Source organism: Miscanthus floridulus, chromosome 10, assembly GCF_019320115.1.
Source record: "Miscanthus floridulus cultivar M001 chromosome 10, ASM1932011v1, whole genome shotgun sequence".
Classification (NCBI taxonomy): domain Eukaryota; kingdom Viridiplantae; phylum Streptophyta; class Magnoliopsida; order Poales; family Poaceae; genus Miscanthus; species Miscanthus floridulus.
The window spans coordinates 17,947,509-17,974,276 of NC_089589.1; the positions used below are offsets into that span (position 1 = coordinate 17,947,509).

The window sequence follows — 26,768 nt, forward strand, 5'->3', positions numbered from 1 at the left end:
CCCTTGGCCGTGCCCGACACTTGGGTTGGCGCTCCATCTCACCCGACCCTTCGATCGCGCCCGACACTTGGGTTCAGTCTTTGCCTCGCCCGACACTTGGGTTGGTGCTCCGTCTCGCCCGACCCTTTGGCCACACCCGACAGTTAGGTTGGTGCTCCATCTCGCCTGACCCTTTGGCCATACCCGACACTTGGGTTGGTGCTCCTTCTCGCCCGACCCTTCTGCCGTGCCCAACACTTGGGTTGGTGCTCCGTCTCACCCCGACCATTTGGCTGTGCCTGACACTTGGGTTGGCGCTCCATCTCGCCCGACCCTTCGGTCACGCCCGACACTTGGGTTCAGGCTTTGCCTCTCCCGACACTTCGGTTGGCGCTCTGTCTCGCCCGACCATTTGGCCGCGCCTGACACTTGGGTTGGCGCTCCATCTCGCCCGACCCTTCGGCCACGCCCGACACTTGGGTTCAGGCTCTGCCTCGCCCGACACTTGGGTTGGTGCTCCGTCTCACCCGACCCGTCGACCACGCCCGACACTTGGGTTGGCGCTCCATCTCGCCCGACCCTTCGGCCGCACCCGACACTTGGGTTTAGACCCGCCTTGATCGACACTTGGGTTGGTGCTCTGTCTCGCCTGACCCTTCGGCCATGCCTGACACTTGGGTTCAGGCTCCACCGCGCCCGACACATGGGTTGGCGCTCTGTCTCGCCCGAACCCTCGGCCGCACCTGACACTTGGGTTGGCACCCGACACTTGGGTTGGCGCTCCGTCTCGCCCGACCCCTTGGCCGCGTCTGACACTTGGGTTGGCACTCTGTCTCGCCCGACCCCTCGGCCATGCCCGACACTTGGGTTCGTGCTCTGTCTCATCCGACGATGACCCACGATCTTACACCCACCGAGTGTGCTCATGAAACGAGTGTAAATAGCTCCTTCATGACTTCACAGAAGTCCCAAAGGGGCTTAGGGGCTCCTATTGGGTTCATAAATCCAGAGTCCCCAATGGACCCGCTTCCATGCAAAAACTCGGCCTAGTAGATGGCATAACAACAACGCTCGCCTCCTGGGCCAGCCTAGATACATAATGATAGGCCAGGACAATGATCCAGTCCCCGACCGGAAGGCCTGGTCAAAGTGGGACCACAGTCCGACTCCGACCTCCTTTTCTGACAAGGGATACGCTGGACCTCTACTCGCGACTCTTCCCCGACCAACACGGTCGGGGCCGACTAGGAATGATCAACCAGGGACGCCCGCTCAGTGAGGGCCTAGGGATTAGGCAGAGCAGATAAGGAAAGGCGCTCAAGTCAACCACAATACCAAGGATCATACCCTACCATACCTTGTGCGACTTCAGGACGGTGCCACCAGGCCATGCCAGATGTGCACTATGCAACCTTCCAGGTGTGTCAGAGCACCAACAGTATTGTAGGCGCTGACATTTGTCGTACTAGGCAAACACGGTAGAGCCTGCTACATGCGTCTGACATAAACAGTATTGTGGGCGCCGACGACCGTCTCGTACCCGACAGCATGGGCAACAAGACTAGGTAGCAAACGTATACCTTCTCTCTCTTTCTCTAACTTGTAAGGCCATCCCTTTCAACTATAAAAGGGGATGCACTCTCTCCTCTCTAGAGGACGTTCTCTCTGGCTCTCCTCCAAAAAAGAGAAGCTAGACGATTCGAACACCCATCACTCTGGTCCCTTCATTTTAGAGTCCGACCGGGCCTTTAACACCCCCTTCTCATTCCAACTTGTTTGTAACCCCACAACAAACTTTGAGCACCTAGGCTCAAGAATAAAGTCACCGATTGACTGAAATTGGACATAGGGCACATTGCCTGAACCAGTATAAATCCTGTGTCATCGAGTGCTAGGCCACATCCGATCACAACGCACGGCAAAACTATAAATATTTACTTGTTGGTCACTTTTCGCACCGACAATATGATTCCCCTGTGAGCCATTGTGAAGAGTGAACATAACTAGTCCAAATCGAACTGAAGGATGTGAATTGATGGGATTTCCTTATTGAATTACCTCGCCAATATGTTGTCATAGACAAACATCTAGTTATGATTCCCTGTGTGCCATGGTGACGAATGAAAATAATTAGACCCAAACATAATAGAAGGATGTTAATGTTAATCAATGTGTGCTTGTTGAATTACCATGGGAATTGTTCTCCTTGTCATCCCACTCTTGTGACACCTTATGCTGTGACAAATGGTGTTTCGACAAAAATGCAATTTTTACATGTATGCCACATGTCAATCAAACACAGATAATGAAGTGATCTTATTGAAGAAACTACCTACAAATTTTGGGATAGGCGCCCCACATCTATACTCCTATTGAAGAGATTCAACAGTATCATCATGATTGTATAAGAAGTCATCAAACAAAGTATTTTACTAAATACACAAACTTATAGGCCCCAATTTATATCAATGAATTAGACCCAGAAGTGCAGTTGGAATGAGCTGCTTACCTTAACATGTCTAGTTGCATAGGGGAGAAGGTCTGGCAGTGAGAAGTAGCTTGCATGTTTGTGAGTAGGAGTGACTGGGAGCATGAGCGGGCACATCGGTGAGCAGCAACTTGCACGCTGGTGAGTGGCGGAGACCACGAGCTATCCGACAGTGAGTGGTGGCTTGCACGGCGGTGAGCAATAGCGGTCTCGCCCATTGAGGATGAACAACAATCAACTGGGTGCAGTGGTGAGCAGAAATGGCACTGAAGAACAGTAGTGGTGAGGAGGAGAGGGGCAGAGAGCAGGCTCACCGGGTAACCAAAAGAAGGAGCGACCACTAGTAGAGAAACGACTTTTGATCCACTTCGAAATTTGGCTTTAGTCCCGGTATTTTTCACGCTCGGGACTAGAGAAACCTTTAGTCCTAGTTGGTAGCTCCAACCAGGACTAAAGGTCCCTGCCCAATGGCTACTGTAGCAGGATTTTGCTGTAGGGGACCTTTAGTCCCGGTTGGAACTACCAACCGGGACTAAAGGTTAACTTTTACTCCCGGTTGGTCCCTCCAACCGAGAGTAAAAGTCTACTCCCAACTGGAGGCTCCGTCTGGGACTAGAAAGGGACCTTTAGTCCCGGTTGCTGTCTCTAACCGGGACTAAAGATCCCCTCCTATATACCCCTTCTTCCTCCCTGAGCCCGAGCCACTTCGAGCTCAGTGTTCTTGCTTCATCGCCGGCCTCTCTTCTTCCTCATCGCCGGTAACAACAAGATTTTTTCGATTCCTCCATCGATTCTTCGGTTCTAATGGTTACCAACTTTATACTCTCATGTTTCATCAGTAGCATATCTCATTTTGTGGACTAGATATATGTGGTTTTTTATGGTGGATTTTTTTTATTTGTAAGCCATTTAAGCTCAAAATCACTTTCTAGTAGCATATTTGGATGAAGGAAGGTCAAAGTAGTTATTCAAAACTAGTATTCAGCTTTCATTTCTAGCATGCATAGCACACTTCATGGTTTAGAGATATAGAGAATTTTGGAGTTTCTTAATTTTATTTATTTATAAAATGAGAAATTTATATTATATTAAAAATGAGTATAGAGAGTAGATGGCAACTGCTTTCGGGTCCTCGGCCTCTCATCGGGTTCCAAAGCGACTGAGGCCGGACCTCCCTCTCATGGCATGCGGCAAGTGTGAGGAGAAGATTGTGATGGAGTACCGGGTGAGGAAGGAGTGTACCAACAAGGGCCGTATCTTCTACACGTGTCCGGATCGCAATGTGAGTTATTTTGTCGCATTTGATGATAATGGTTAATTTATACTTATTTTCATGATGATTGTGATTAAAGTTCTAATTTTTTGTTTTAATTTCAGTGGGATGGCACTGGATGTTTAGGCTGGTACTAGGAAGAAGAGTATGTTGAACATGTGCAAAACTCTCTTGCACAGGCGGCTACGGCGGCTGATGAGGCAGTGATCCTGCGGAAAAAGCCCACAGATGTTGAACAAACGCATGATATGTCTGTTTTAGTTGGGATTGGTCGTGAAATCCTTATGCTGCTGAAGTGCATTTTAGATTTAGTTTTTTTAGTGGTAGTTGGGATTGTCTACATTGTAGTGAGACTTTCATAAATTAATACCTTGTGTGGTGGCATGCATGTCGTATAATTAACAAATTATGTTCTAGGTTTTAATATGGTATGTATGTCATGTAATGCAGATGAGCCAACATTGGATGTGCAATGTTGATCGCCACTCCCAAGAGTTCATTGAGGGCGTGCATTCTTTCTTACGTGTGGCCGAGGCAAACAAACGCGATGGTTTCATGTGTTGTCCATGTGCCATATGTAAAAATTTGAAGGAATATGCTAGCTCAAGGAGTCTTCATTCACACTTGTTGAAGTCAGGTTTCATGCCAAACTATATTTGTTGGACGAAGCACGGAGAAACCGGGGTTGTAATGGAAGAAGGTGAAGAAGAACAATGGGACGATGATGACATTATTGCTGAATATGGTGCCTTCAATGATACTGCAATGGGGGAAGCTGAAGAAGAGGTAGGGGTAGAAGATGAGCCCACTGATGATCTTGGTCAGGACATTCGTGATGCACAAAGAGAATGCGAAAGTGAAAAGGAGAAGATCAAGTTCGAGCGCATGCTAGAGGATCACAAGAAATTGCTATACCCAACTTGTGATGCGAGGCAGAAAAAGTTGGGTACCACACTAGAATTGCTGCAATGGAAGGCAAAGAATGGTGTATCTGATAAGGGATTTGGGGAGTTACTAAAAATCTAAAAGAAGATGCTTCCGAAGGATAACGAATTGCCCGCCACTACGTATGAAGCAAAACAGGTAGTCCACCCCTTGGGATTAGAAATCCAGAAGATACATGCATGTCCTAATGACTGCATCCTCTACCATGGCGAGGAGTACGAGAAGTTAGATGCATGCCCGGTATGTCATGCATCGCGGTATAAGATCAGGCGAGATGACCCTGGTGATGTTGAGGGCGAACGTCCCACGAAGAAAATCCCTGCCAAGATTATGTGGTATGCTCCTATAACACCACGCTTGAAATGTCTGTTCAGAAACAAAGACCATGCAAAGTTGTTGCGATGGCACAAAGAAGACCATAAGGTAGACAATATGTTGAGACACCCTGCTGATGGGTCCTAGTGGAGAGCAATCGATAGAGAATTCCTAGAGTTTGCAAATGACGCAAGAAACTTAAGGTTTGCTTTAAGTATGGATGGTATGAATCCTTTCGGGGAGCAGAGCAGTAGTCATAGCACTTGGCCTGTTACTCTATGTATCGACAACCTTCCTCCCTGGTTATGCATGAAGCGTAAGTTTATTATGATGCTAGTGCTCATCCAAGGCCCAAGGCAACCTGGCAACGATATTGATGTGTACCTAAGGCCACTAGTTGAAGAACTTCTACTTTTGTGGAACAGACTAGGTGTACGTGTGTGGGATGAGCACAAACAGGAGCACTTTGACCTGCGAGCATTGTTGTTCGTAACTATCAATGATTGGCCTACTCTAAGTAATCTTTCAGGGCAATCAAACAAGGGATATAATGCATGCACGCACTATTTCAATGACATTCAAGGTATATTCTTGAAAAAATGTTGAAAGGTCATGTACCTTAGCCATCGTTGAATTCTTCCTGCGAATCACCCCCTAAGAAAGAAAGGCAAGCATTTTAAAGGTAAGGCAGACCACCAGACCAAGCCGGGCAACTGAACTGGTGAGGATGTACTCAATATGGTCAAGAATGTGAAAGTAGTATTTGGAAAGGCACATGGCAGCGAACCTGTTCTGAACGACGTCGACGGTCACGCACCCATGTGGAAGAAGATGTCCATATTTTGGGAGCTACCCTATTGGCAAGTCCTAGAGGTCCGTAGCGCGATCGACGTGATGCACCTGATGAATAATCTTTGTGTGAACCTACTAGGCTTCATGGCTGTGTATGGGAAGCCTAAGGACACACTTGAAGCACGATAGGACCTACGGTGTTTGAAAGAACGAGACAACTTGCATCTAGAGAAGACAGATGATGGACGCCATTACTTAAGTCCTGCCAGCTACACTCTTAGAAAAGAAGAGAAGGAAAGCATGTTTGAATGCCTAGCAAGCATCAAGGTACCATCTGGATTTTCCTCGAATATAAAGGGCATAATAAATGTGCCAGAGAAGAAATTCCTAAACTTAAAGTCCCATGACTGCCACATGCTCATGACGCAATTGCTTCTAGTTGCATTAAGAGGAATTCTATCTCCAAATGTACATCTAGCCACCATGAAGCTATGTGCATTCCTCAATGCAATTTCTCATAAGGCAATCGATCCAATGGATCTAGCTAAACTACAAAATGATGTGGTTCAATGTCTTGTCAGCTTTGAGTTGGTGTTCCCTCCTTCCTTCTTTAATATCATAACACACCTCCTAGTTCACCTGGTCAAGGAGATTAGCATTCTCGGTCCTGTGTTCCTACACAACATGTTCCCCTTTGAGAGGTTCATGGGAGTCCTAAAGAAATATGTTCACAACCATGCTCTGCCAGAAGGAAGCATCACCAAGGGCTATGGAACAGAGGAGGTCATTGAGTTTTGTGTTGACTTTATTCCTGACCTTGACCCGATTGGTGTTCCTGAATCGCGACATGAGGGGAGACTAAGTGGAAAGGGGACACTAGGGAAGAAACCATATATTGGTACACAGGACAATTATTTTAATAAAGCACACTACATAGTTCTACAAAACTCCTCCTTGGTGGATCCGTATATTGAGACACATAAAGAGTTGCTCTGATCCGAGTTTCCAGGGAAGTTTGAAGCTTGGATTACGCGTCAGCACATGGAAACTTTCAGCGATTGGTTGCGAAAAGAATGTCAGGGTGATGAGAGTGTTGATGAGCAACTGTATTTGTTGGCTAGGCAGCCATCGTGGCATATCCTCACATACAAAGGGTATGAGATAAATGGGAATACATTTTACATAGTAGCCCAAGTTAAAAGGAGCACCAACCAAAACAGTGGTGTCCGCATAGATGCCACCGACCCTAATGGAAATAAGCAAACATATTATGGCCGCATAGAGGAGATATGGGAACTAAACTATGCACCTACTTTTAAGGTACCTTTATTCAAGTGCTAATGGGTAAAGGCGACTGGAGGCGGGGTAGCAGTTGACAACCAGTATGGAATGACAACCGTGGACCTCAACAATATTGGGTACAAAGATGAACCATTCGTCCTTGCCAAGGATGTGAATCAGGTGTTCTATGTCAAGGACATGTCTACAAAACTGAAGAGAGGGAAAAACAACAATGACCCAATCAATGAGCCAAAGCGCCACATAGTTCTTTTAGGGAAAAGAAACATCATCGGAATTGAAGACAAGTCAGACATATCAGAAGATTACGAAAAGGATGACCGAATTCCACCCTTCACAGTGAACAAAGACCCAAGCATCCAGCTAAATGATGAGGACACTCCATGGTTATGGCGCGATCATAACCAGGGGATATACGTTAAGAAGAAGTTCACTACTGTGCCCGCTTGATATATATAGTGATGTTTAATAGTGTGTATTAGAGGTATTATGTAATAATTGTGAATTCAGAGATGTTTATTAGGTGTTTCCTTTTTTTCTATGTTCAGATTAAATTTGTGTTTGATGGTGGGATTTACATGTCGCTTTTCGACAATGAGTGATGAAAAAAATGAAAAGATTTACATGTCGCTTTTCGACAAATTTTCAATCGAAAACAAAAGTTTTAATGATTTAAATTAAACACTACATTTTTGCATTAACAAAATAGTAATTATTAATGACATTATGTTTCAATATTTATAAGAAAAAACAAAAAAACTTTAGGTCACACAATTTTCCTGTGTGCAATAAAGCAAAAGTAAATCCATATTCTTTTAAAACAATTTTATGCCTTGTATTTAATTTACTGTGCAATTAGCAAGACTTTAACATTTTATAGAAAGAAATATATAAAAAAACAAATGGAGCTTGAAACGGGCGGGAAGTGAAACTGCAGCCCAACTTTAGTCTCGGGTAGATCTACCACCCGGGACTAAAGGTGGGCTACATTTACCAGCCGAGACTAAAGGTCTTTTCGTCCTGGGCGTTTACAGGAGCCAGGACTAAAGGTCCCTCCCCTATATAAGGCAGCCATTTCTTCTTCCTCCTCACTCTTCGTCTTCGTCGCCCATCGCCACTGCCACCACCGCCGCCGCCCTCGTCACCGCCGCAGAACCCCGTGCGCCTCCTCCGCGAGACTTGGAGCACAGAGTGGGTGCTCAGCCACGGCGACCTGGAGCGCATCCGCTCCGACCTCGCCATCCTCCGCGGGCCTCACTTCATCGACGACCACATCATCGCCTTCTACTTTGCCCACCTCTCCGCCAGCCTCTACAACGACGACCTCCTCCTGCTCCCGCCCTCCATCCCCTACCTCCTCTCCAACCTGCCTAACCCAAACTCTGTCGCCACCGTCGCTGACCCGCTCCGCCTCGTCCTGCTCCCCGTCAATGACAACCCCGATGCCTCCGTCGCCGAGGGCGGCTCCCACTAGACCCTCCTCATCCTCGATAGCGCCAATAGCCCCTCCGTGCCCCGCTTCATCCACCACGACAGCCTCCGCAGCGCGCCCAACCTCCCCATCACCGAGCCTGCCTCACCGACTGTCATAGGTGACACAACAAGACACTATAAGATGTCTTCCTATTAGCTTGGCGTATTTTCATTGTTTGCTTTGTACTCAATGTCTGTCATGTGGGCCCTAGGCCAATGTCTTGTTTCCGGCATACATATGCCTGGTCTCGGTAAGCAAACGTTATCGAATAAAAAGTGAAACACGAACACGCTAAGGTAGGGCTTCCCTCACCGGCGTTTCCTTCTGATCTGTGCCATTTGTAGAGCTCACATCGACGGCTTGACGCCGGCGGCCACGGGTTATATATATAAATTTGTTATATATATCACTTGCCAATAAATATTTCTAGAAAATAAGAAATCAAAGTTATGCTTTGGAGACTTGAATTTCGAGTGTAGTTATTTAATTAATTTTAAGCACATGACTCGATCCATTTTATAGATATATGGTTTTTATTTTTTATAGATATATCTAGTGGTGTAAAAGCTAGATGGCTGCCCCGAGAGACAACATGGATGAAGAAATGATGGATATTATCAACCCCGGCACTCAATTTGCCGATGGTGACCAGCAGGATGTAGATGACGGGAGTCAATACCTGGCTCTTGAAAATAACCAAGAAAATATTATGCAAGAAAATACTGGCGAGGTATATATATTTATATATATATTTGAATATTATATATATATTTGAATATCTATCATCTATTATGTGTACACATGATATTTATTTATTCTTTTTTCATACGTAGCCCTCTGGATCGACAACCACAGCGGCGAAAAGCAAAAATATTTGAGGCCTGAAAAAGCCATTGGAGGGGCGCTACATAATATCGGAATTCAATATCGAGACAGGCGAACCACTTGGTCCACATGCAACGAAATTCATGCAACACTGTAGGTACCTTGTAAGGGACAGACTTCCGATTAGTGCCCGTGAATGGAAGCAAAAGATCAACGAGCCTCATGTTAGTTTTGTCTCTGATCTTGATAAGAATTTAATTTGGGATGATATCCTTCAACATTTCACGTTGCAAGCGGATGATTATGATGATATCAACGATGATGAATTGAAGGAGCAAGTTCGAAAGTGGGCTATAAAGAAGATGGCCACACAATTCCAGACTTGGAAGAAATCCCTACACACAAAATACGTCAAGAAGAACCTAACGCCCAATTTCAATACTAGGGGCCCGCTCGCGAAGTTGAGGCCCTACTGGAATGATTTTGTATAGTACAAGACATCGGAAGAGGGTGAGGAACGGGTGAGAAGGAACCAAGAGAATACCCGACAGAAGGTATACCACAATGGCATGGGATCAGGTGGCTACGCGACTGCCATTCCCAAGTGGGAAAAAATGGAAGCGGACATTCTTGCCAAGGGTATCACACCAGAATCACTCAATTGGCCCAAACGCGCGAAGAATTAGTTTTTCGCTCATGGGGGAAGACTGGACCTAGAGACCGGAAAGCTGGTTCATGGCCCAAAACTCGAAAGAGCAACACAAAGATTTTCTAATGCTCTACAAGCTAAAGCTATTGGTGCATTCAGGTCCAATAGAGAGAAGGATGAACTGACATATGCCATAGGGACTGCTGAACACAGTGGTCGAATGAGAGGTTTAGGACGGAACATTTCTTGGGAGCATGGTTTCCCTAACGATAGAGATACCTACAGAAGCCAGTAGAGAAGGAAGGATGAGGAAGCAATGCGGATCAGCAGGTTGGAGGAATATGTTCGTGAGTCACGGGAAGCGTTGCTTCAAGCACAGGAGCGCGAAAAAGACAAGCAAGCTAGATGCAGGACGAAATCATAAAGCAAGTGCAAATAGCAATGAGTGCCCAAAGGCAGGCATCAGATCCAGGAATCAACATTAATATTAGCCCCTCTGATCAGTTGAAAAGCAGCTGCGCTTCCACAGAGTTGCCAAATCAAGATGACGTAATGCTACGTTTCCCCATGGATGACATCACTGCACCGTTTACATCATGTGAGCTACATATTCCAAAAGGGAATGCCACAATCATGGTGGCTCTCGATATTTTTTCTCCTCCAGATCCTACCAAGACACCAAGAATCCATGGGGCAATAATACCACCTGGATATGTTAGCGTCTCAGTGGATAGAGTTAACAAAGGTTTTAGTGATCTGGCTCTTGACATTCCAGGAGGTGATGGGGAGAAGACTCTAGGAGAAGCAGAGAAGACATCCATACTGTGGCGCAAGCGCTACATCATTATTCTCAGGGTCTCTAGTCCACCGCCGCTTCCTCAACTGCCAGACAATAGGTGCGGACAAAAGTGAACGAAACAATTTTTTCACTAATTTTCTATTGACATGCATGATTAATAATAACAATTTCTTATACCTAATTATTCTTTTTTGTACTCACACAGTAGGGCCTCCACCAACCTAAGTCCAATTATTCAATCTCTAGATTATCATAGTGCTCCGAGCAATGATTATGCAACGCCGCCACCGCCAAGGAGGTCTCCAACGCCTCTAAGGAGGTCTCCAATGGCTACCCCGCCTCCCATGATGACCAAGAAGCAGCCAACTCCTAAGAGGTCTGCCCCGTAAATGAAGCCGTTGGCCCACTAGCCGGCAAAGAAGAAAGCCTCCTCTAATCCAGTTATTCCCCAAAAACTGTCTTACAAGAAAAGTGAAAAGGAATTAAATGCTGCAGTACAAAAAGATATGAACAGTTTCTTCGAAAAAGTAAGAAAGCAACGAGAAGCGAGGGAGAACCCGGAGAAACCGTACTTCTACGTACCTCCAGATCTTCTAAGAAAGAAGGTGGACCAGAAAAAGCGGGAATCTCAAAAGACCCTACCAAAATCGGACTACGACCGCTCTCTCACCAAGTTATTTGAGGCAGCGCAGAAAAAGACTAGAGCAGGGAAAGGTGTTGCACAACTCGGACAACAATCGCAACAATCAGTCCCCACTCTTATCATTCGTAATGAATATGGTTCAAACTTAGACTTACTGGACATTGATTTTGAGGACTTGGTTCGGTTTTACGAGGATACTGGTTTGGACCTTGCCCAAGTACTCGCTGAAGGACCATCTGCTCCGAAAGTGGATCCTTCAAAGAAATTTGAACATGGAAAGAGTCTATACAAAGTGGTACATAGCGGCGTATGAACGGGGAGAGAACTTTGTTTCTGTCAGAGTTAGAAACCAACATTACTTCCGTGGCGATGATGTTATATATGTTGAGTTTTTAAAATTACACCAACTATGCCACCTGAACTCTCTCGACAAAAGTCTCATTAGCTGCTATTGTCTGTAAGTGTGATTATTTTCTACTATTAAAGTGTATATATATAAAGCTACATGTATATATATAAATTATATATCCTCACACTATATTTTTATATATGCAGATATGAGATGACAGAACTCAGAAAGAGAAATGATAATGATGTTGGTTTCATTGATCCAAATGTCTTATTCAAACACCCTAATCCTCCGCCTGAATGGAAAGCTGAACTCGAGAAAAATCTCATGAGGTTCTTAGTGAACCAACAAAACAAGGACATACTCTTCCCCTACAACTTCAAGTGAGTGTTAAATAATTAATGTCGATCATATGGACATTTGTTCAATTATTTGCTTACTAGCTAAGCTATCTCCCATATATATATGTTGACTCTAGTTAATGTCGATCATATTTGTGTATAAAAACATATGCAGCAATCACTGGATATTGATGGTCATCGATATGGCCAATAGTTGGTTCAGTATCTTAGACTCGTTAAGAAAAGAACAAACAGAGTACCAAGATATGATAGATATTATCCAAGGGTAATTTGGTCTCTCTAGCCACTATATATACCCCGATCTCTTAACTGCAACAATTATTAAAGGCCAAATTAATTTTTTATTTTATTGAGCGCAGTATTTAAAAAAGTTTCATTGAGGAACACCACATGAAACATTGTAAAGCGCCACTGGATGTAATCGCACACAAAATAAGTACTAGTTACATTTATATATATATAATTCAATTAACACCATGCATGCTTTCAATTCACCGGATCTTTTTTCTCGTAAAAGTGGGTTCTGAGGTAAGAACAGGGGACCAACTACTACGGATACTATGTTTGCGAGTTCATCATGGCGTACGCAAAAAGAACTCCTGAAGAGATCCTCAAAGTACGTTATATAAATATATTCATATATTCACAATTTCTTTTATTGCTCACACACTACTGGAATCTCGCTTTTTCTATGGGTGATGAATTTTTCTGTGCATTTTTCTCGACACGCACAGAAAAATTATGATTTTTCTGTCGGTTCCAAAATATACCGACAGAAAAATACAAAAACCCACAGAAAAATTGTATGATTTTTCTGTGCGTGACAATATACACACAAAAAAATCAGCACTCACAGAAAAATACAATTTATTCTGTCGGTTCTTTAAAAACGCACGGAAAAAAAATGTGCACGCACAGAAAAATCCAAACCCTAACCCGCCGGTCGCCGCGCCCCCAAACACCCTCTCACGCATGCAGTAGACTGCGCCCCCTCCCTCACTCTCTCCTTTCAGCGCCGCGCCCCTCCCTCTGTGACTCAGCGTGGGGGCTCCTCCCCTCCTCGAGCAGCGCCGCCGCTCCTCCCCTCCTCCCTCTCCCTCTTCATCGACCCGGCGGGCGCGGCCCCTCTCCTTCACCCCCGACGCCGGATCCGTCTCCCTCTTCACCCTTCACCCGAGCAGCGCATCCGGATCCGTCGCCGCCATCGACGATCGAGCAGATCCGCACCCTCCCCCTTCTTCTCCCCCGCCGGTGCCCCTCCCCTCCCCCTTCTTCTTCACCGGCGGGTGCCCCTCCCCTCCCCCTTCTTCACCCAGCCGGATCTGGCCCTCCCTCTCCTGGATCTGGCGAGTGGCTGCGGCGGCGGTGGTGGTGGCCGACGGTGGGGCATGGTGGTGGCGACGGCCCTCCCCTCCCCCTTCTTCTCCCCCGCCGGCGCCCCTCCCCTCCCCCTTCTTCACCCGGCCGGATCCGGCCCTCCCTCTCCCGGATCCAGCCGGTGGCTGTGGTGGTGGTGGCCGGTGGCGGGGCGTGGTGGTGGTGGCGGCCCTCCCCTCCCCCTTCTTCTCCCCCGCGGGCGCCCCTCCCCTCCCCCTTCTTCTTCCCCGGCGGGTGCCCCTCCCGTCCCCCTTCTTCACCCGGTCGGATCCGGCCCTCCCTCTCCCGGATCCAGCCGGTGGCTGCGGTGGTGGTGGTGGTGGTGGTGGCCGGCGGCGGGGCATGGTGGTGGCGGTGGCCCTCCCCTCCCCCTTCTTCTTCCCCGGCCGGAGTTCAGCTGCCTTGGTTTGTCAGTTCAGCTGTAATGCAGCGTGTGTTGTTCCTCTAACTGGTTGGCAGATAGCTGCTATTGAGTAACAAATTTGTGCTATTCTGGAATTCCGAATGCATGTAGTGTTCTATCCATTTGCTTCTACTTCATATATGACTCTAGACAAAGGAAATTAGTAGTCATGGTTGATCCTATCTGTTTTACCTTGCATCCATTGTAGACACAATCTCACTTTTTGTCAACTTAGTTACAGCTGTTCTGTGTTCTTACTAATAACTGGCACTTCTGTACCCATAGATTGGATTCACGCGCACTCAATAGCAAACTAATTTTAAGTGATGCTACAATCTTGGTCAATTCCTCATTTTTCTTCACCTGCAGCTTCTCTATATGTCCTTGTTTTTTCTCAACATTGCTATATCTATATTGACACAAATATTTGCACTGCATGGAGACTGTAAGATGTAGTGCGGTGTAAATTGCTTGATGAGATGTCTCTCAAGGTTGTATTGAAAAATCTAGAAGGCTAGCTACTTACACATAGAAACAGCTTTAGGTTTATATAAAAAATCTTTGTGGTTTAATTTGCATTTGCTCATCCAAAATGATTTCCTATTATACTAATCCTTGGAGCGTAATTGGCAACTGAATTATGCTACCTCTAGAATAAAAGTGCTATATACATTTAGAATGCTATCTTGGTTATGCTACTTTTAAAACTTTTGCATGCATGGATGCCTTGTTATGTTAGCAATATTTTTCTTTCTTTTTTCCTTGATTTGAATCTGGGGAAATCACATCAGCAGCCCTTCTAAGAATCTGGGGAAATCACATCAGCAGCCTCCTATTGATTTGAATGTATGTTATGTTAGCAATATTTTTCTTTCTTTTTTCCTTGATCTTTTCTTACTAGTAGGCTAGTAGTGTAAAGAATTTTGACAGGAAGGACATCTTGTAATCTGCAGGGGCTTTGGCTAAACAAATTTCATACTTTCCAATGACAAGTTACAACTGTGGGATATGTAGGATGGCTTTTTTTTCTACTAAAGTCTGGAGGAACTTAGCAAATACTACCTCCTGTATCGCAGTGACATTTTGGTTTTGCCCAAAGTTCTAATCTGTGTTCTATGCTTTCTCAAAGTGTATTAAGGTTGCTTGTGTTTACAGCACAAAACATGTGTCTCGAATCAGAACAAGAGCTTAAATGTTTTTTAGCAACATGTTGATAACTTTTGAGATAAAACAGCTAGCATGAAATCCCAGTCTCGTGCCGTGCTGCTCTCCCCTTCCCGAACTATGCCTTGTGACTTTTTTTTGTTTTGTACTACTCTTGAGTGGTTGTGATGAATCAAGTTTTCATTAAAGAACTTCTGCACTTTAGCACCTTATGAGCTGGTACTTAGGATATTTTGTTCTGTTTGCTGCTTAACTAGGATGGCTTATACCAGTACAAGCAACCAGTTCTATGGCCAGTTCAATTCCCATTAGAGAGAGAGAATTAAATTAAGTTCCAGGTGAAATTAAGTTGCAGTTGTCATGCTGATAATGGGTAAATCTGAGCCATTTCTCGAGTTCTTTTGCTCTTGTTCTTTTGCTCCAGGTGAAATATATGTAGTTCTTGTGCTTTTGATATACTGCTCTCTAATGGATCTGGAATGACCAATAGTTTCTTTTCTATTAGCTCAGTTCAATAGAGCTCTGTGATTTTTGCATTGCTATTTGTAGAAGAACATGACTTTTTTTAATTCAATATATTAGCTAAGCTAACACCTGTATCTGAGCTTGTTTTTGTGCTCCGATTGATGCTAAGAGTTAGGACTTGAATGTTTGTTCAGATTGGATCAGGTTTGGCTCCTCTTTCTTGTGTGACAATTTGACTGTCGCCACCTATACATGTGTGCATGACCAACTTTAGTGTTTGCTTGGTGTTCTATACTACTGTGCAGTTTATTTTTAGAATTTGTTGCAATACAGTAGGGTATCGGGGACTTGGGTCTGTCATTTAATCTTGTCCATGGGATAAGTATGTATGCAACTTGAGCCCCGGCTACTGTCAGTTAACCCTGTCCTACACTATATCATATAAGATCTTTAGTTTTTGAGCCCCGGCTACTGTGTCTTTGAGAAAAATTAGATATGCTAATTTGGGCTGCAATTAAGTGCTCTTATTATGATGCATGCATCTATCTCCGAATTAAAATGATGAAAATCTTTTCTTTTCAGCCTGTGATGAAAATGACATCATGTAACTTGAGAGTATATAGGCTGATGATCTTGCTCAGCTATTACAGCTAGGGGCAGCAAATGGTAGCAGCAGCTTATTCAAATTGTAGCAGCTAGGGGCAGCACTTATTAATTCTTTAACCCAAACAAAATCATTACATTGATCTGGTTGGTGTAATTCAATTTTTGGACAAATGGATTATACGTTTATGACTGTTGTTACATACGTTACCGGAGCTGAGATGAATATGGAACCCCAGTCTCGTGACCTTGTTCTTTAACCCAAACAAAATCATTACCGGAGCTGAGATGATATGGAACCCCAGTCTCGTGCCGCGCTGCTCTCCCATTCCCTAACTATGCCTTGTGACTTTTTTTGTTTTGTACTATTCTTGAGTGGCTGTGATGAATCAAGTTTTCATTAGAGAACTTCTGCACTTTAGCACCTTATGAGCTGGTACTTGGGATATTTTGTTCTGTTTGCTGCTTAACTAGGATGGTTTGTACCAGTACAAGCAACCAGTTCTGTGGCCAGTTCAATTCTCATTAGAGAGAGAGAATTAAATTAAGCTCCAGGTGAAATTAAGTTGCAGTTGTAAGGCTGATAATGGGTAAATCTGAGCCATTTCTCGAGTTCTTTTGCTCTTGATAATGGGTAAAATTCTGGAGATGGTCACTGTCTTGTGGTATTTCTTCTGTGAAATTTTGGCTGGAACTTTTGTCTTCTTCTGTTTGTAAGTGCTTGGCTGCTCCTCCCATTGACAGTTGCTTTATCTCAATGCCTTGTAGTAAATATGAAGGCAACTGCTTTCAGAAATCTAAGCATTTGGTGAAGCGTGTTGATCTAGAAATGGAAGGTAAGTAATGCACTCTTCAACAGGAAGTTCATGCTTGGGGGAAATCTATGATACAAACCTTTTTTTATCCATGCAGGATACTCTCAGGAACAATGCCATTTAAAAAACAAATGGTTCAGCTCAAAGTCATCAAAGAAGGTAATACTCATGTAGTCATGTCATCTTCACAATTTTCTTCTGTATGCTCCTAGAATATCGCTCTTGTAAGTATCTATTGCATATCAGCACCAAAGGAACTTTTGAGGAAAATTCTGTTATATCCTCATTAGTGAGCATATGTTGATAGATCAGTTATCTGTCTTTTTACGTTAGCAAAAGGAAAAGGCAGCAAGTTTACTTGTTTAGCTTGTGTAAGCTTCTGTAGCTGGTTCACTATTTATTTTAATTGTATCTTGTCTGTTAACGAGCTTGGAAACAATATGATGCATGTAAGTTGTCTAAAAGGAAGCCCACAGTCCACCAAAATGTTTGTAAGACAACATAGCTCTCAGTACTTGTGTTTCTATTATGCATTATTAAGCAACAGAGATATTTTTGTGCCAATTTTAAGACCTTTCCCTATATAAAGAAATGCTGTCAGTTGACCCTAGTTTTGTCAATGACACATTTATCATTATTGCTGATCTTTCCTTTTATGCTGTTATATGTAAACAAATACCTCTGACTGCTGTTACTTCTGTCATTGATGGCTTGAAAAAACTTTATATCGAAAAAGCCTTTGGAAGTTACATACAAGTTCAATGATTTCGTCTCCCCTTTGCTGGTACATACTGTATTCCCATTTTCTGGATACTTTAGGAAACAGAAATGACTACTTTCCTGTGTAATCATTGTAGTATTCATGTTGACTGTTCTTACAGGTAGAGATGGAGTGCAAGGTGAAGCAGTTTACAATTGGTTGAACAAGAAAAAATAGTTTGGTTTCTTTTTCGATATCCGTATTTGTGAATTCATTGTAGTATTCATGTTGAACATGTAGATGAGCAGACTGATTCTATTTTTTACATAAGTGTTGACTCCATTCATGATGAACTACTGATTTGTGTATTTTTTGAATGAAACCTTGTTGGTCATGCACAGAAAGTACTGTATGGAAAATATATATTTTAATATGCTGTTGCTACTGTTTTAAAATAATTTTTTTTTGTGTGTTTAACTCTTTTTTCCTGTGAGGCTGGCTACACAGAAATATTTTTTTTAATCTAGGCGAAATGAATTTTTCTGTGAGTTCACCTAGACCGACAAAAAAAACATGTGTTTTTCTGTGCGTTTATTTCTTTTTTCTGTGTGGATTAACGCACAGAAAAATTAGTTTTAATCTGGGCAAACACAATTTTTCTGTGCGTGTGAGACTCACAGAAAAATTGTTTCTGACGGTGAACCGACAGAAAAATTCGATTTTTCTATCGTTATATTTCTGTGGGTATTTTTCTGAGGGTACACCGTCAGAAAAATATTTTTCTGACGGTATTTGCATTTTTCTGTGTGTTTTCATACACACAGAAAAAAGCGAGATTCCAGTAGTGATATATATAAGTAATCACGTGACCAACACATATATATATATATTAATACTTTTCCTTTAACTTTTATTGAAGACTCTATGGTTGAAGGAAAAAGTCATACGACGTGACCAACTGAAAGCAATTCAAGAGACCATAGCAGGATTTCTTAATGACCAGGTCTTAAACCCCGCCGGCGAGTTCTACAATGACATGAACGAAATATGGAAGCCAAACCAGATGGAGTCAATTTGTTATCCCAAGGATATGATAGAATATACAATGCAAGCTTTATTTGTAATATATATATATATACACATATTATATGTACATAAAATAACGTATAATATATGTATATGCATGTAATATATACATTAGTTTCATACTTTAGTTTGTACAAAATGTTTGAACATTATAAGCGTGTAGAATACGTATATTATTAGCAGCGTAGAATGCGTATTCGAAAACCAAAACGAATCATCAATTGAAAATAGAAACAAAAAAAGAAAAAAAAACCTTTAGTCCCGGTATTACCAACCGGGACTAAAGGGCCGCCCCACGTGACTAGGCCGGGAGGCCTCTTTAGCCCCGGTTGGTATTATCAACCTTAGTCCCGGGCGAGAAATCGGGACTAAGGGAGGGGCCCTTTAGTCCAGGATTCGTGCTCCCGGTTGAGAAACCGAGACTGAATGGGTTTTCCAACTAGGAGTACAGCTTGTTTCTGTACTAGTGGGCGTGAGTAAAATTTTCAATCCATCGGATACGGACGGATATCACCGATATTACATTTGTTTTCATATTTATGTCCGGATTCGGATTCGAATACGGATAGTGTCAACTATGTCGGATATGATACGATTGAATATCGACATCATAAATATGCGATTTGAGTATTTTGATACGGATACGGTATCGGATGTTGGATATCCGGAATCTCAACCCCTCTAAACGGATTCGGTTTCGAATACGGTCGGAAAATATCCGTACCGTTTTCATCCCTAGTCATATGTATTGCAAGGCACCATCCTCAACGGTTGCTAGATACGATGGAGGGTATATGCAGTGCACACCATTGGTGGAGATTGGGTCTATCGTACAACATGTCGGTATCATGCAAAGATGTTAACATATATATTCACCGATAAGGTGCCCAAAATTCAACTTCTAGCATGTACTCTGAAAGAAAGCCAAACTGAACACTTAAAAGCACCCAATGGCTTGCACAGCGATGAGCAGCAGCGGTCTCGCCCAATCCATTACTATAGATTGGTCATTGAAATGCAAACTTTCATATCTAATAATGATCCGGCATGACACTGCCAGGTAGCTAGCCTGACGAAAGCTATAATACACATACTAATTAGTTCTACACTTTGTTGTACCGCCTACGCGAAAGCTAAAAGGCCGTGATTTGTACCAAATTAATTGCATAATTAATCAACCTTCTTGAGATCTAGGTTAATGTCCATGAGATCCATGTCAATGTCCATGAGATCCTGCTGTCTATTTGACAACATCCTCTCTATGGGTTGTACATGCTCTTAAGGCACTCCCAGCCAAGAAGTTACATGGTTTCTATGTTCATTAGTTCAGTTGCCAACTAAGGAAAAAGATGATATGGCACTGCAACTAAAGAAGAGAGGCCGAGGAAATCTCCTATCCCTAAATAGGAGAACCCCACTAGCCTATTTTTCTACAATTCGGTGAAGCCACGTCAGCTGTCTCCTTCCCATCTATCAAAGCGCAACTGAAACAGTCCTCGCAAACCCGAAGCGTCTCTTCAGATCGGCCTGGAAATTCAGGCGCCAGGCGACGCTACAGCCATTAATAAGAAACCATGTCTATACGAGAACCAAGACATGAAGAGATGTGATAAGGAGATGATGAGTAGAGAAGCAATAAGATTGGACAAAAATTATTCTATATAAACTATCCATTAGGAAACGTTTTATGAGTAATGTTTAAATAAATTAATAGACGTAAAAACTATATGTGATTTCTAGCATTAGGACTACTCCCTCCATGCTAGAAAGAATCTCATTCTCACTTTTTGAGGAGTCAACTGATTTGAACTTTAACAAAAATTATGTAAAAATGTACTAACACTTATGGTACAAAAAAAAGTTTCATCAAATTAATTACATAATATATTTTATAATAAATTTACTTAGAAACATAAATGTTAAGAATATTTAGTATAAATGTGGTCAAACTTAAGCTAGTTTGACTAGCCTAAATCCTATAATTGTATTCATTTATTAGATGGAGAGAGTACTTTAGAGTAGAAAACAACTTATTATTCGACTACCAGTAATAATAAATGCTCTGTCTCAAACTGCTACTCCAAGGTCCAAACCCACTCTGCAGCTAAGCCGCTCCAAACCAATCTCTACTCCTAAAAACATCGAACTGGGGATTTTTTTTTTACATTTTTTTAAACTATTTTTAATTCTAACACTTTTTTTTTCTAAATCTAACACTTTTTACCGTGCCTATTGCCACGGCGCGGGCAAACAACGCTGCCGTGTCATGCACGGCGGCGCGGCAGCGGCGATGACATGGCACTTCCACGGGTCATGGCCGCTGACGTGGCAGGAGCTGCCGCGCCGCACATCTTGGCGCGACAGTGCCGCGTCACGACCCACGGCGCGTCCCTTCGTCACATGTTGTGCGATGGCGTACACTTGAGTTTTCCATTTGTACGCGTACTTGGATGGATGCGCAACTGCGATGGTTATTTATTCGCCGAAAGCATGCATGGGTTCGCACCTCGCTATAGCTAGTGGTCTCCTTCAAATCCACAGTCTGTTCGGTAGGCCGTAAACGATCGTGGATTATTTACTGCTGGCTGGTTTGGTGTGAGAGAAAAATATTGTTCTGGGTGAAAATTTACTATCGTTTACAACCAAGCGAACAGGCTCGGATGGATGCGCAACTGCAATGGTTATTTATTTGCCGAAAGCATGCATGGGCTCACACCTCGCTGTAGCTACTTAAGTCTCCTCCAAATCCAATCTTCTGCTGAGGGCTGAGGTGAGGTGAGGTGAGCCGATTCATTTATGTTTTCATGAGGTTTGTTGGCCTGATCACTCACTACTCCTTGGACGTCGGTGACGATGGCACGTTCGATCATTCACTTCACTTCCACCTGTCTTACTGCTCCCGCACCCTCTCCACATCCACCAGGGCTAGAACCCCACCCCACGTCATCGATCCACGGCATCCCGACGTCTTTAATCGGGGGCTTTTATATTTTTATCATTATTAAGATTGGCGTTCATCCGATTATCACTTTTAAAATGGCACTTACAACTTTACCACATGAGAGAAGTTGGAGTTCTTAATTTATCACATTTGCGTATGTGGCAAGCCACGTCAGCTCGACACGCTGGCGCCCAGTCAGTATAAGCATGTGAAATGTCGTTGGTACCCCTGCCTTGCTCCTCTCTCTCCATCCCGATAGCTGGGTCCCGTGGCACCCGTCACTTCCAGGTGGACCCCACTCGTCCAGGCGCGCTGCTGCTCATGTGCTGATGTGCAAGATAACCCGCGTGGTGGGCTGGTGGCCGTGCTGACCTGCTTCCTCTACTACCTCGTCGCGGTCGTGGCAGCCGGCCCCGCCAAAAGCCTGCTCGGCGCCCCCAGGGCCGCCTTCGCGCTCGCCGCCAACGCGCCGTGCCTCCGGTACATGAACCGCGCCGCGCGCGGGAGCAGCAGCTTCACCGGCACGCTCTGCGGCGACCTCCTCGTCGGGGCCATGGCGCACTCGTGGAGGTTCCTCGTGCAGGGCCTCACGTCGCTCTTGTTCCTCTGCGCCCGCGCCGACGAGTACGTCCGGCCGCCGCCCAGCCCGCTCGTTCTCCTCGCGCATGACAAGCCGGCGTCACATCCTCAGCAGGTACACATCTCAGTCGTCGGGTCCGACGGCATGCGCGTCTCGTGGGTGACCGACGACCGGAGCGCGCCGTCGGTGGTAGAGTACGGCACGTCTCCGGGGAAGTACACAGCATCATCAACGGGCGACCACACAACGTATCGCTACTTCTTCTACAAGTCCGACGCGATCCACCACGTGACCATCGGCCCACTGCGCCCCAGCACGACCTACCGGTGCGGTCGGTCCGGCGACGAGTTCAGCCTCCGGACGCCCCCGTCCACGCTGCCCATCGAGTTCGTCGTCGTCGGCGACCTCGGGCAGACGGGGTGGACGGCGTCGACGCTGTCGCACATCGGCAGCACCGACTACGACATGCTGCTCCTGCCAGGCGACCTGTCGTACCCGGACACGCAGCAGCCGCTGTGGGACTCGTGGGGCCGGCTCGTGCAGCCGCTGGCGAGCGCGCGGCCGTGGATGGTGACGGAGGGCAACCACGAGGCCGAGGCGCTGCCGCTCCCCGTGGTGGAGGAGCTCGTCAAGCCGTTCGTCGCCTACAACGCGCGGTGGCGGATGCCGTACGACCACAGCGGGTCGACGTCCAACCTCTACTACTCGTTCGACGCGACGGGCGGCGCGGCGCACGTCGTCATGCTGGGCTCGTACGCGGCGTTCGGGGAAGGGTCGGAGCAGCACCGGTGGCTGGAAAGGGACCTGGCGCGCGTCGACCGCCGGCGTACGCCGTGGCTGCTGGTGCTGCTGCACGCGCCGTGGTACAACACGAATCAGGCGCACCAGGGCGAGGGCGAGCGGATGCGCGCCGCCATGGAGCGGATGCTCTATGAGGCCCAAGTCGACGTCGTCTTCGCCGGACATGTCCACGCCTACGAGCGATTTGTAATCCCTTCGTCCCAAAATATCTGTCGCTTTCGCTTTCCAAGAAATAACTTTGATAAAATATATATTACAAAATATTAATATTTATGTTACATAATTAGTATCATTGGAAAAATCTTTGAATCTAGTTTTTTAATAAATTTATTTGAAAATACAAATTTTACGTATTTTCTACAAATCGAGTCAAACTTTTGGCACGAAAACCGGAAACGACAGATAATATGGGACGGAGGGAGTAAGTGGTAGTGCACTGTGTATGTTCTAGCTAGTTGTTTCTGTTTCTGCTTTAGCCCATTATTACTGAACACATGTCCATTTTTTTTTTTTGCTGATGAGTGATGATCAGACGAGGATTTACGACAACGAGACCGACAGCCGGGGCCCGATGTACATCACCATTGGCGACGGAGGCAACAGGGAAGGCCTTGCTCTCAAGTATGCATGTCACTGGCTGGCACCGTATATGCATAGAGTCAATTAGAATCTGATGATGCTGACTCAGTTCATGTGTGTGATTGTCGATGTGGTTCTGAAGGTTCATCTAGGACCACAAGTCGGCGCACCTGTCGGAGTTTCGGGAGGCGAGCTTCGGGCACGGCTGGCTGAGTATCATCGACGAGACGAGCGCCGTGTGCTGAAGGCGAAATGAGCAGTGTGCTGAGTATCATCGACGAGACGAGACGAGCACATGAGCAGTAGCACGCGAAGGCGACGTTGGAAGATGAAGCTGACAAGTAGGGTCTACCTGGAGGTGACAGGTGCCGCGGGACCCAGCTGTCGGGGATGGAGAGAGATGAGCAAGGCAGGGGTACCAACGACATTTCACATGCTCATGCTGACTGGGAGCCAGCGTGTCAAGCTGGCGTGGCTTGCCACATGCGCAAATGTGGTAAATTAAGAACTCAAACTTCTCTCATGTGGTAAAATTATAAGTGTCATTTTAAGAGTGATAATCGAATGAGCGTCAATCTTAATAATAATAAAAATGTAAAAGCCCCCCACCCCCGGATAGGGATTCAGTGACTTGCCTTCAGCAAGTCACAACGTAACTTACCTCCTCCATCCATCCCTCCAAATCAGATCCAGTGGCTCAAAATAGATCCAGCCCTTCAACACATGAGACTTGGCTGTTTTTCTCAGACATAAGTAGCAGATAGCAGCAAAAGACAGTAGTTCACAGTTTCAAAAAAAAAGACAATAATTCAGGTCCATAATTCAGATGGACATGTACATAGCAGCTCACTGCATTTTCAAAGTACAGTAAAACACAGAAGTTCAGACACATTCATACATCAGCTTATACATCAGCTAATCAATTAAGTGAGGACTCGGTCAAGTGCTTACAAAGCTTCCATCAACTACTTACAAGTGCTGCTGCTCCTACATTCTGACATTCAGGTGTCCACTTGATGGGTATTGTGACATACTTCACAAAATACTATAGTTAGCCCGCAAAATACTATAGTTAGCCCATAAAATACTATAGTTAACCAGTCCAAAATACTATCTAACTAGGTGATAGAAGCTAGAATAGATCTTGACGGTCTAAATTTGCCAAAGTTGGAACTGTTATGAGCTGAGTAAAATTGTCAATGACAGTGTACTCTTGAAACTCAACTTCTCCTTTGTTCTTGCCATCATGTTCTCCTTCTACTTGAGGCTCTGCACCACCTTTTTTCTTTTTTTGCTGCCAACATACTTTTGCAATAACAATATATAGAAATGTTCAGATTGCAATAACAACATAATTTTGCTTTCTTCTTTGCTGGTACAACAGATTTGGTTGGTTTGCGCTTCACCTTACGCAACTTATTTAACCAAGTTCTCTGTCTCTTTGATTTCTTTGATTAAACTTCATTTTTCTTCAGTTGTGCAGCACTAAGGGCACCAAGAATTTCCATGCCTCGTCAGGATTTCTGAACCTCAAACCAATTTCAGGTATCTTCCTATCAGATTCTGTCATTCCCTTCCATAACTTAGATTCTAAACTTCCACAGCTCAGATTCTGAACTTTCACAACTCACAAAACCCAGGCATCAGCTAGTTCTGTAAACCAAACAATGCACATATGTGCATGAAAATTCTAATTCCACTAATTCTGTAATACAACAGTGCAAAAAAGCAAAAATGCCTAATAGTCCTATAATGAAATCAGGCACATTAACCTTTCTTGGTTCACTAAATCTCAAATTTGGAAGCATTCTTGTATATGACTTCGTTCTATTTTGCATCAGTAAATACCAGTGACAAGGAACCCTTACTGAGATTTAGTGGTCGGCAGGGGATTCGTCTCCCACGGCGGCGCGACAGCACCACGGGCTGGCGAAGACGAGCGAGGAGGCCGGCGGCGGCACGGAGGCCAGCGGGGTCGCGGGAGGATGGAGGCGACGCTCGAGGTGGCCAGCGGCGGTGCGCGAGGCCAGCGGGGACGACGCGTGGGAGGCCGCCGGCGACGCGCGAATCTAGCATGGTCACGGGCGCGCGGGAGGCCGGTGGCCAAGGGCAAGGCCCGCGGCGGCGCGCGAGGCCAGCGGGGCCCATCCCTCCTTCCCAATCGGCAGCGGCGGTGCCACCCCAGTTCCCATTCGGCAGCGACGGCCTCGCCCTTATCCCGGTGCCCCGACCGCACGACGCCGAAGCTGCAGCTCCCGTCCGCCCCGCGCCTCTCCGCTCCACCCTGCTCCAACGACCCACCGGCCTCCGACCGCCCTCATCAAGGCCGCTGCCGGGGTCAGGGCGCCGGGCCGCCGCCGACGCTGCAGCACCCCTCTGTCGACTGCCCTCACCAACACCTGCTGCCCGGGTCAAAGCGCCGGGCCGACGCCGACGCCGACCCCCACGTGACCAGGGAGCCGGACCGCCGTCGCCCCCGGCTCCTGGTTCTCGCCGACCAGCAGCAGCAGCCGCCCCCACCCTCCTAAAGCCTCTGCATCTCCCTCGAGTTCCTGACGGAGGTGCGCGGCCACCGGTCCTCCTCACCTACTCGCCTCTGCCCTGAGCCTGGACACCGCCGCACACATCAACGACTGAAGCAAGTCAAGCAACGTCGAGCCACCAAAACATATGATATCTCTTCCCCTCCTTTCCTGATGTGCGGATCTGAATTAATTGGCTTGATTCGGAACAGTACACTACTAGAGAACAGACTTTAGAACGATGTCCCAATTTGGCATTAGCCTCGGCATTTTTTGCCCCCGGGACGAAAGGTTCCTTTAGTCCCGGTTGGTAATACCAACCGGGACTAAAGCTTCCTGCCCAACGGTCGTCCGCGGGGTAGGGATCTTTAGTCACGGTTTGGGTGATGCCCCGGGAATAAAGATTAATCTTTAGTCCCGGTTTGGCCCTCTAACCGGGACTAATTATCCCGGCCTATAGACCAGCTCATTTCTTCCTCCCCGAGCCCGAGCCATTCCATTCAAACTCACTGCCTCTGTTCTTCAGCTTGCTTTCTTGCT

At 45.5% G+C, this 26,768-nt stretch overlaps 1 protein-coding gene and 1 long non-coding RNA gene across 3 annotated transcripts; one reads left to right on the plus strand and one right to left on the minus strand.

Moving 5' to 3' along the window:
• The first annotated feature begins 22,241 nt into the window (after positions 1-22,241).
• On the plus strand, positions 22,242-23,949 carry LOC136487772 (purple acid phosphatase 22-like). Of its 2 annotated transcripts, XM_066484885.1 has the most exons (3): positions 22,242-23,313; positions 23,660-23,748; positions 23,849-23,949. In XM_066484885.1, the coding sequence occupies exons 1-3, from the start codon at positions 22,300-22,302 to the stop codon at positions 23,856-23,858; spliced, it is 1,113 nt and encodes a 370-aa protein (XP_066340982.1). In that variant the 5' UTR covers positions 22,242-22,299; the 3' UTR covers positions 23,859-23,949. The 2 variants fall into 2 exon arrangements, with proteins under 2 accessions (XP_066340982.1, XP_066340981.1); XM_066484884.1 differs by lacking the exon at positions 23,849-23,949 and having other exon boundaries at positions 23,660-23,831.
• Positions 23,950-24,477: 528 nt separating this feature from the next.
• On the minus strand, positions 24,478-26,368 carry LOC136487773 (uncharacterized). Its single transcript, XR_010767352.1, has 2 exons — positions 25,575-26,368; positions 24,478-25,359 (listed from the first exon to the last, which is right to left on the minus strand). It is a non-coding gene; the product is annotated as an uncharacterized lncRNA (long non-coding RNA).
• Between the last annotated feature and the right edge of the window lie 400 nt (positions 26,369-26,768).

What these genes read in the sequence shown, in the direction of transcription:
- LOC136487772 (XM_066484884.1), top strand. Translation starts at nt 22,300, where the DNA reads ATGGCGCACTCGTGGAGGTTCCTCGTGCAGGGCCTCACGTCGCTCTTG. An exon ending in TCCACGCCTACGAGCGATTT is followed by an intron (nt 23,314 to 23,659) that starts GTAATCCCTTCG and finishes AGTGATGATCAG; the next exon opens with ACGAGGATTTACGACAACGA.